At 26.3% G+C, this 11,142-nt stretch overlaps 1 protein-coding gene across 1 annotated transcript in view; it reads left to right on the top strand.

Moving 5' to 3' along the window:
• LOC107439903 (uncharacterized) overlaps positions 1 to 10,047 on the top strand; it is a gene marked incomplete in the record, with an annotated part of 56,694 nt that extends 46,647 nt beyond the window's left edge. The window contains 2 exon segments of the mRNA XM_071185399.1: positions 3,855 to 3,948; positions 5,774 to 10,047. Of these exon segments, the coding sequence (XP_071041500.1) occupies positions 3,855 to 3,948; positions 5,774 to 5,777 (98 nt within the window).
• Between the last annotated feature and the right edge of the window lie 1,095 nt (positions 10,048 to 11,142).

The raw sequence follows: 11,142 nt of genomic DNA on the forward strand, positions 1-11,142 counted from the left end.
AATTTTTAAACAATTTAAAAACCCCCCCCCCCCCATTTCATGGTGTTCGGAATATCTGAATTTGTAACAAAATCCCCACTCAGAATCATATTTTATTAAAATATTAAAAGTTTTTATCATATTCTTGAAAAATTATGGTGTTCTTTCAAAAAATGGAAGAAAAATCATTTCTAGAACGAAGTATCTTTTAAACTTTTGTGATTTCAGAATTATTATTTATTTTTTTTATTTTATTAATTTAAAATTCCAGCTGAAGCAAGCCAGTCATGGGCAAATTTTTTTTATTCGGAAGTGAGAACAGAAAAATCAGAAGTATTTCTTTCCTTTCTGATGAACAAGAAAAGTATCTTTGGAATATAATTCTGCAGAAAAAAAAAATTTATTTGCTCAACTATTTTATTGCATCAACTCTTTCTTTACTCTGTTTTTTAAATTTAAAATCTGTAAATATTAGGATTCAGAGTATAACAGTTTTGGTTATACCTATCATTTTAATTAATGTTGTTACAATGCTTTTTAAATTTATTATTCTGTTTTTGTCGGAGAAAATAGTAACTTCGTTAAGTCATGAAAAGTTTTTGGAATTCAGGGGTCTGTCTTGGTCTTTTTTAGAGGTACCTATTATGTGAAAATTTAGACATAATTTGTGAAATTTAAAAATTTTATTAAAAAATCAACACAAAAATATGGTAAAATAAGAAAATATTTTCAAAAATATTTAAATATTTTTCAAAAATATTTTCAAAGTATTTTGTGAAACTACCGTTTTTCTTTAAATAGAATTTGTGAAACTACCGTTTTTCCTAAAATTGAATTTGTGAAGCTACCGCTTAACGGCAGTAAATTTGCCTTGGACAGATCATGGATTCGAAAATCTAAAATGTAGCAGATACCCTGTATAATTAAATATGTAAAGAATTAATGTTTTTTTTTTGTGGGACAATAAGCCCTCGCTCACCTTCTTGTCTGCAAAAAAAAACTATCTCCTTAAAGATGTAACTTTGGCATTAATCAAAGTTAACGTTTTAATTCATTTTATAAAATAGAATTTTCAATATTTATAATAAAATATATTATTATATATAATGGAATATTAATTTTATATATAGAATGTATATATATGAGTAGAATATTCTTTAAGAAACTTATGTGTTTTCCTTTTGTTTTCAAAACTGTTGACCTCTAAAACTTTTTCAAGTAGATATTTTTTTATATTTTCCTAAAATCAGCTTTTATTCCATATTTTAAATTTTTTCATGTTAAAATTTTTTGCTTTTAAGAAATAATTGAAAATACTGAGATTTTAGTACTTTAGATAATAAGGCATATAACAGAGGTGGGGAACCTTTTTACCATTAGAGGCCACATTTAAATTAGGCAGCAATAAGAGAGGCCGCATAAGCTGATTGACCTAAGAAAGTGACTGTTGTGAAATTATTATAGTTTTTCTATAGATTTAACAATTTATTGCATTATATAGAAAAAATAAAATATAATACTACAAAATTTTAAATATAATATACATATAAAATAATATAAAAATATTATAAAAAAAACAATGAAAAATATTTTTTTATTCACTAAGTTAGTGACTTATTTGGCTTTGTTTTTTGTTTGACAGTAATTGTATATTTGGATCAAGCTTCGTAACACACAGTTTTAATTGATCCTCTAAATGTGCATCTGTAATTTGCGTTCTTAAATTTGTTTTTATTTTTGACATGAGAGAAAATGTTGTCTCGCAACAGTAGGTACTTCCGAAGCAGGAAAGTAAACGGCGAGCATGTTCTCGAAGGCATGGATATTCAACAGCATTTTTCCAGATTTCTATGGGATCCTTTTTAGCGTTAAAAAGGGATTTGATGATACTATCTTCCCCTAAATCAATTAACTCCATTTGTAGTTCTGCAGGAGCCTCGGATATATCTATTAAATGTGGTTCAAATGCCAGTTTCATAGCAGGAGTGTGCTCGTCAAAATCAGAANGTTCCTTATAAATATTAGTTATATGTTCCTTATATGTCAAAAATGCATAGTAATAAACTTTTAATTTTCTTAAGTATCAAAAAGAAAGAAAAATTTTTTTAAATATAAATATTTAAACAATTTTTGTGCAAAATTTTTCTGCACATGCATTTGAATATAAATTTCTGAGATTTTAAATCTGTTATTTTACCTTAATTTTAATTAAAAAATATTTTAAAACCTGCTGATTACCTATAGTATAATTAAATTTCAATATAATGCATGGCAACTGTTGGTAGTTTTGAAGTTTATATATTTTTTTGGCAAACTTAAGTTTATGACATTTTTGACGGTTTAAACCAGTATTATACCCTTGTCATGTCAAAAACCACTTTTTGACGTCAAAAACCCAACCCTGACTCATAGTGTTTTGACCAATGGCCAAAATTTAAAAAAACTACAGAAGTCGCTACTTTTTTTTGTAGTTTGCTGTATAGTGTGCTTTTTTAAAAAATGGAATTGTAGTTGGTAAGCAATACAAAATAATTTGTAGTGATTCCTGACAACTCCTTTTAGCTTGTCGAAGTAAAAGGGTTCCAATGCAATTTTTTGAATCTGATTGGAACAAATGTTGTGCAGGTCAGCAGACATAAAGAAACTGTTTTCGTGGCTGAGCTTTTTAGATTTTATCTATACTGCTCATAATAAATTATGACTAATTTATCAATTTGCTCGTAATATATCCATGCCCTCAAATGCAAGTGTACATTCATTGTCTAAATAAAGAATTTTGTTATTACAATGAAGATGAGCATATTTTTCTCTGTAACTTCAGAAGTATTTTATTACAAATATTTAATAATACTCTATTATTTCGTGAATTAAATATTTTCTGTAAAGTTAGGTTGATGTTGAAGGTTGAAAGAAATAATTTCCCAAAAAAATTATTTCGATTAGTAAATTTGCTCATGTAAGCATGAACAGATATTTCTTTATAATTTCTCATGTTCCTAAATAAATGTATTGTTCTAACTAACTTTTTTTTTTTTTTTTTAAATCCTATTATTCAACTTCTCTTTATTTTGAACATTAGTGCATAGCTGCCATCTCTATTGGATTTACCAGTAGACTACTGGATTTTACCAGTTTCTCCTGGTCTACTGGTTTAATTAAAATTCTCATGGATTTTGTACAGATTATTGATTGTTGAAACATTTAAATAAGTATTACTAACATAATGAAGCGAACCTCATTTATAGAAATTAGTTCAAAACTTTTTTTGTTCTAAATGTTCAGTTTATTTTTATTCAGAACTCTCTTTTTAATTTAAAAAATTCTTTTAACTATCTGATGGATTAAATGCCTATTAATGTTTGAAATCATGAGTATACATAGTACATAATATTTCAAATGTGTTTAGTGTCAATCATAACCGGAAAATATTGCAGTTTTTCTTATTTGATAACTATAAAAATCCTTAAAATTCCCTATGTGTAAAATACTTATTACATTATGTAACAATTATCATGAGATTAATCCATTAGATTTCGTAAAACCTTCTGGATTTTTTCCTATCCATGTTGGCAGCTATGTGAGTGTAAATTGAATCCTTAAGTCAAAATTTTTATCCTACTAATATTCTACTTAATTTTGAAAGTTATTTGTAATCACTACAGTAATAATAATAATAAAAAAAATTCATAGTTTTAGTTAACAAAGATAATCTCTCTTTTCCAATCACTGGGTTTAATGTAATTAACAACTTAGTTTTATTATAGATTTGTTTTGAGATTACTTAAAATAAAGGCAGCAACCAGTGCTCTGCTAAAATATTTTTCACCTTAATCACATTTTTCATGTGTTCCTTATCAAATTTTAAATCCTTGCAGGTCTTAAAGTATTGTACAGTGCAGAAATCTTTGAAGAGTTTGAAGAGGACGTGTCTCAAGCCTCTCAGAATAATAACATTCCTGAGATTTTAAGGTATTTGAATTCAGACCTCATGAAATGCAGATCTTCTGAAACTGTTACTAATAATAAAGAAATAATATCTAAGGGAACTTCACACTTTACTCACACTAACGTCTTCCAACCATTTATTTCAACGTCAGACTCTACTTACACTGCTACTTCAACTGGTATGCACTTTAATAAAAACCCTACAATATCTTCTCCCTTCTGAACTTTTTCCATCTCCCTTGCATGCCATCATATTTGCATGAGTAGCTAGTGATATTTTTTAGGTTTTGAAAATAATATTTTGTATGAAAAAACATTTTTTACATAGTTATTGAATATATGTTGTCTTTATTTGCATATTTATATTCTGTACAGTGTGCATAGCGTTTTTAGAAAGCGCTTAAAGGTGCTTGTTTTTACTTAAGCCCTTAATGGTACTTTTTTTATTAGAGGTTTGTAAAAAGTGCTTATTTTTCTATCTTTTAAAAATATTTTTTTTTTTTTTTTGCTGTATCAATTGTTGTTCTAAATTACAAAAAATTCATGATTTTCACAATTTTCTCTACAATATTTATCAGAAACTAGTTATTTTTATCATGATTAAGTAAAGTTTTTAAAAGTTTTTAAAAATGTTTTTGAATTTTATTGATTTTATGTCTACAAATTAAGAACTTTAAACAATAGGGGGGGGGGAGGAATTTTTATTACTGCACAGATCCTAGTTATGATTTATTTATTTATTTATTTTTGTAAAGTGATTAAAAAAAATTTTGAGTGCTTAAAAGGTGCTTATTTTTTGTTGAAAAAGCTGGCTACGCACCCTGTCTGTAGTGTATGTTACGTTTTTAGGGAATTACAAGATTTATTGCATGTATTACTGATGCATTCTATGGAATATTAAATGTTCAACCGAGATCTCCCTAAAAATAAAATTAAAAATCAAGAGGTTTTTTCAAAAACAAACCTTCAGTTTTGAAGAGCACTAATCTTGCTAAATATATTAATTATATTTAGCTAGGTTAATGCCCTTCAAAACAGATTTAAAAATATTCAAATAAATAAGAGAAATAATAGTATTTTATGCTGACTTAGCCTAAAAGTAATTTCCAATAGGTATGGTAATCTTAAATTTCTGTTATTGCTATCTTTTTTTCTTAAAATTTTAAATAAAAAAAGGGGACAACATTTTTGCAAAAATGGCAAGGAGGGTGCCTTTTCTTCAGTAAAAAGGCCGACAGGGTGGGCCACCCTTCTGCAATTGTTGAATAGGTGAATTATAAAGGGAAAAAAGTTCATTGTGTGGCAATTATTTTAGAAAACGTTATCAGGGTGTGTAGTGTTTTTGAAAAGTGTTTAAAGGTGCTTATTTTCGATTTTCGTTTCTTAAAAGCCCTTAAATGTGCTTTTTTAATTGGGTATTTTTGAAAAGTGCTTAATTTTCCGTTTTTCAAAAAAAAATTTCTTTTACTATGTTGATTTTCACTTCGAATTATGCAAAAAGACACAGTTCCCATTGTTCTATTCAACGTTTTCACAATTAATTCAACCCCAATCTATTTTGGCGTATTGTCAGTCTTATTTGTTGTCGATCTAGTTCGGCGTACAGAAACGCAATTCGTTTTACATTATTCAAAATTTCATGATTTTTGACAGGACTGTTAAAACAAGATAAAATCGTCGATTGTCAAGAACTTTCCAACCATGCCTAATTATGATATTTTTGAGTGCTTGAAAAGTGCTTAAAAGGTGCTTATTTTTTGTTGAATAATTTGTCTGGTTATATAATAGTAATATAATTATTATCTTTATATTATTTAATATTAAATATCTGCTTGTTTTTCCATGCCAGGTGAGACTGAACAACATAACAGATGTAAAAAATCTATCGTTCATGCTGATAACAGTTCGCCTCACAACCCAACCATTTTAAATCTTGTCAAACCTTCACAGATGGTTTCTTCAAACTCTTACATCACAGAAACTCAAAACAATTTTCAAAAAGATAAATCTCCACAGACGCATTCAAACAGGGAATCCGGATTCTCCCCAAAAACTATTAATCATAATCAAAACAACAGAAAAACAGTTCATAAAGTAGATTCTCGATTTAATTCTTCAGCACCATCAGTCCACGTTCCTGAAGAAATCACTATCGATGACAGCGATGAGGATGTTACATAGCCTATATGTAAATAATTTTTTTTTTCATTGACTATGATGTTTTAGTATCATCCTAATTAGAAAAAGTCATTATTATTTATTAAATATTTCTTGTTGGTAAAATTGCTAATCAACTAAATACATATTACACAGTAAATTGTTTGCAAAAATAGTTTTTTAACTGCTGAATATCAAGCTTCTATTTGTCATAATTTATTACTTAAAAGTTTATATTTCTGCAATTCTGTTCATATTTTATAAATTTAGATATTTAAGACTGTACTGGAGTCAAAGTCTGCTTCCTGTGTCTTCCATCTTAAGCTATATAAAGTCCACTTTTCTATTTATTCTGCTACTTATTAATGTTTTGAAATAATTTTTGTTTCATTTTATTCATTTAAAATTTTTTTATGGAACGAATTGGGCAACCAAATTTCTATTTTTAAGGTTGCTATTGCGACTTTGAAAAAGTTTTAAAGCAAAGCTAATAGTTACAATTTAAAAAATTGAAAATTATTTTTAGCGAAATAATATAAAGGCATTTTTCTATTTATTCAGTCATTAATTGTTAATATGTTCGAATTACTTATTGGAATCGCTCATTTTAGTCACTGAAATTTGTAAAATGAATGAAACTTAGTTACTAAATTTTAATATTTTGTTTAAAATTTACAATAGTGATTTTGATAAATTTCGAAAATGTTTTGTAGATAATTAAATAATTAAAATTTTATCCTTCCATTAAGGGAAATTTCAATGAATAATATGAAATAAAAATTCATCAAATATTTAGTGACTAAATAAATAGAAAAATAGACTATATTCAGCAAACAATAGGGTATCCTATGTGCTATATAGACTAAATCAAAAACCGGGAATAGAGCACAGTTCATTTACTTTTAATTGTGCTTTATTCTTTGTTATAGACTATATTTTCTCATAGATTAATATGGCATATGACACAAACAGAATCTGACTTCAAGATGCTTTTAAAAGCCTGGTGCTAATAAATGTCAATATTCAGTATTCTAATGTTTTTGTAAATTCTTAATTATTTACTGGTAAATGATTTTTTAAAAAATACTTATAGCTATGTTTTTGTTTAACTATGAGCTAAATAGAAAGTTCGTAAAAAATGCTTTTAGTTAAGAAAAATTTATTTTGTATAGGAAGAATATTTTTATTTTTTTTTTTTTCATAATTAAAAAATGTCTTTTTTGTAGAAACATTAAACACTTGTCATAATAATTTTTAAGCTAAGAAAGATGTTTAAGTTTTCCTGGACAAAAAAAAATTTTAACAGCTGTAAGTTATTAGCCTGAATAATCTACATACAAATTGTTTGAAAATCTAGTAAGAAAACAAAAAATAAAAATTTATTTCCGTTTAATTTTTTTTCTCTACCATAGTTATCAGATTTCTTTTCTTCAAGTAACAAAGAAACGTCTGGAGTATAGTGAATAGTGCACCATTTAAAATTACTGTATTAAACAAAAATAAATATTTATAAAGTTTCGAGTGTTTCGTAGTTTACATAAAAAATTTAACTTTTAAAGTGAATCAAATAAAATGCAACTGTTCGTTAATTCATGTCTATTTATTTACTAATAGTTAGCATTCGAGACTTCTTTTTTTTAATAATTTTCTTTAATTTCAGTCTTCTTTTTAATGATCAAAATTAAGTTAAAGGTAATACATCTTTTCAGTAAGTTAAATGCATTACATCTTTTCAGTTGTTTATATTTTTTATCAATATAGTTCTACTTTATTATTAACCTAAACAGTTCCAATTTATCATTTCAATTGTTTGTATTATATCTTAACTCAAATGTATTAGTAACCTATACAACCTTTATTTTGTTAACACTATATTATCATAACTTTTTAAAAATTTCAGTCTGTTAATGCATTTGTTGTTTTGTTTTAAAACTCTCCGTGTAAAAATTTTAATTCATTTTACATTCTTTGCATGGCTTGTAAGAAATGGGTGATTTGTACAATTCAAAATGAAAGCCAAAGACAATTTATTTTTGTTGTATGTCGATATCAATTTCCCCTACATACACCAAGTGTATATATTATTGTACTACCTCAGTGTTTCTTTTTTATGCACAGAATAAATTTAGAAAATTTTTCATTTAGCATTTAAGTGTGTCATGTACATAGCTTGTAAATATCATTGTAAAGTGTAAAGTTATTGTTACAGTTTTGATGTTACTTAATAATGTATGTATTGTACTGATGATTCTTGTTATTCAGTCTCTGCCGAATGCAGATAGAACCATTGTGATAAACCGTCCAATAATTATTGGCTTTGAGTTTAATGTGTATAACTTGTTTCCTTAGTAAGTTTTTCATGTATGAAATCTTTTCTATGTGTATTAGTTAATTAAAACAAATGATTTAATTTTTTAAGAGTAGGAAAATTAAAGTATTTTATAGCATACTTTCATTATATACACATCTAAATAGATTCATGCTTATCTCAGAAGATTAAAAAAAAAAAAAATTTGCTATGCGTTGATTTGAGTATTTTTTTTTAACTAGTCCCTTAGAATCTTGCAGTTCATTTGACTAATTTTTTAAAAAAACTAGCCTAGGATTGTTTTACATCCCCTTTTTTTTCATTCAAACTCTTGTATTACCGAGAAAAATATTTTTTATTCAAGCGTATTATTTTCTTTCATTTTCATACTTTAAATGATGTTATAATTATAAGTAAAATAAAATGATTTAAATATACAAGAATGTCAACTAACGGAAATTATGGTAAGCTATTAAAATAGATGGCCTGTGCTCAATCCTGTCTATATTGCCCCAATCATGCCATTGGTCTCAAAACTGTAGAGCTATGATTTGTTTTTATGTGCTATAGCTATAGGCTACAAAGCTGCATCAATACTCCTTAAATTTTCATGAATTTAGACTCTTAAAAATCATTGTAAAGTTTCTACAAAATATAATGACATACTTAATAAAAGTATTTTTTTCTCGCTTTCTTAATAAATTTTTTTGCCGTAGGATTCTATTAGAAAATGCTTTGGAAAAATGACTCCATTGTTATAGTAAATCATATCTTCAAGTTGACATCCCTGTATTCATGTACTTCATTTTAAAATACTTTATACTTCTTTCTAAAGTAACTTTGTACTTATTTTTTAATTTATTTAATAGTATTTTCTTTTTTTAACATTTCTGTGCTCATCAAAAGTAAAGCATCTAAATTTCACTCTCATTATTGCATTTTTTATATTTCATTAACAGTATAAAATAGTTTTAATCTATTTTTTTAAAGCTATAAGTTCTACTAATTGGTAAGCAAGGAAATAAAACGATTTTTTCTGAAATTATTTGTAATTATATTTATATAAATATTAGCTTTCTGATTTTGTATGACATACTAATTGAAGTAAAATGAATTACAAACCAAATTTTTATTTTATTGATAAATAATATATAACTATAATATTTGCTGAACAAGTTATGTTATTTTACTGATTTTTTGAAATTAGTACTTTTTGCAATTTATATCTTAAAATTACTGAACTACAGGCATTTATTTTTAAAATTTATAACTTATTTTTTAAAAATGTAAATTTTAATAACTCAGTTGAAGTAGTCCGATGAATTTCCAAGTTTAAAATTTTTTATTACTATTGATAAGTAATACTTAAGCTGTCTCTTTTGTTTGTATTTTGCATTAGCTGTTACAAACTTTACTAGATTCATTTTCACGTATGAATAGTTTAAAAATAGGATTAGATCAGTTGGAAAATTATTTTTGGTATGTGTGATGATTTTATCGTTATTAAATAAAATTATGCAAGAACTATTGATACTTTAGAATTTTTCAATGTATCTAATCGTCCAAGCACAACAATAGATAAGCGATAGTTTAGAATTATTAAACTCCCTCTTATGCCTTTTTTTGTATTGTAAATAAAAACTATTTTATCTTTATAAGTTTTGTGCTTTATTTCATGTCTTATAAAAGTTTTTATAAGACTGCAGAATTCTCAATCAAGCTAATTGCAGGCTCGGCTCTTTTATGTAACTTTCCATTATAATGACGAATGCATAAAATCCTAATTGCTATTCAACTATGCACAATATAATCTTAATATACATTAGAACGTCCACACTGAGCCTACTGTGTTTTTTTCTATCCATGTTGGCAGCTATGCCATATTTTCTTTGATATTACACAATACATGTGAAACATCTTGGATCGCCTTTGAATGAAGGGAGAGTTATGTGACCCCATACAGCGATAGCTACAGAAATTCCCTGGTTTCAAAAAATATTTTTCCTCGGTGTAGCTTCCGGGTGCGTAGCATTTTTGAAAGGTGCTTTTTTTATTCGGGGTTTGTAAAAAGTGCTTAATTTGCATCTCTTAAAAATGTTTTTTTTCTTGCCTTGCCATATCGATTATCGTTCTAAATTACAGAAAAATTCACACTTTTCTCTGCACTATTTATCAGAAACTAGTTATTTTATCATGATTATGTAAAGTTTTTGAATTTTATTGATTTCATGTTTATAAATTAAGAACTTTAAACGATAGAAAAAAAAAGTAATTTTTATTACTGCACAGATCCTAACTATGAATTTTTTTTTTTTTTGGAAAGTGATTGAAAATATTTTTTGAGTGCTTAAAAGGTGCTTATTTTTTATTGAAAAGTCTGACTACTCACCCTGATAAATATATATGCAGTACAGAACCTGTTATCCGGAAATCAGAAAACTGGAACGAAATTCAATAATTTTCCTGTCATTTTTTTAAAAAAATTTCCTCGAAAGATTTCAGAATTCTTTCTTTCTTTTTTAAAAGATGTTTACCATCATTTTAGAAATAATAATTAGCTCCCTACACTGTCAAAAGAAGTACGAGTTTTTTTTTAAATTATTCTAAATATACCTATATATATTATTTTAGTTTAGTTTGACAATAAAGAAACGGCTTTTTGTAGGGATTCAGAAAACCGGAAAAATCAGTTATCCGTAATAGTGATGATCCCGATCGTTCCGGATAATCGGTGCTCTACTGTATTTACTTTG

This window comes from Parasteatoda tepidariorum, chromosome 9 (assembly GCF_043381705.1).
Source record: "Parasteatoda tepidariorum isolate YZ-2023 chromosome 9, CAS_Ptep_4.0, whole genome shotgun sequence".
Classification (NCBI taxonomy): domain Eukaryota; kingdom Metazoa; phylum Arthropoda; class Arachnida; order Araneae; family Theridiidae; genus Parasteatoda; species Parasteatoda tepidariorum.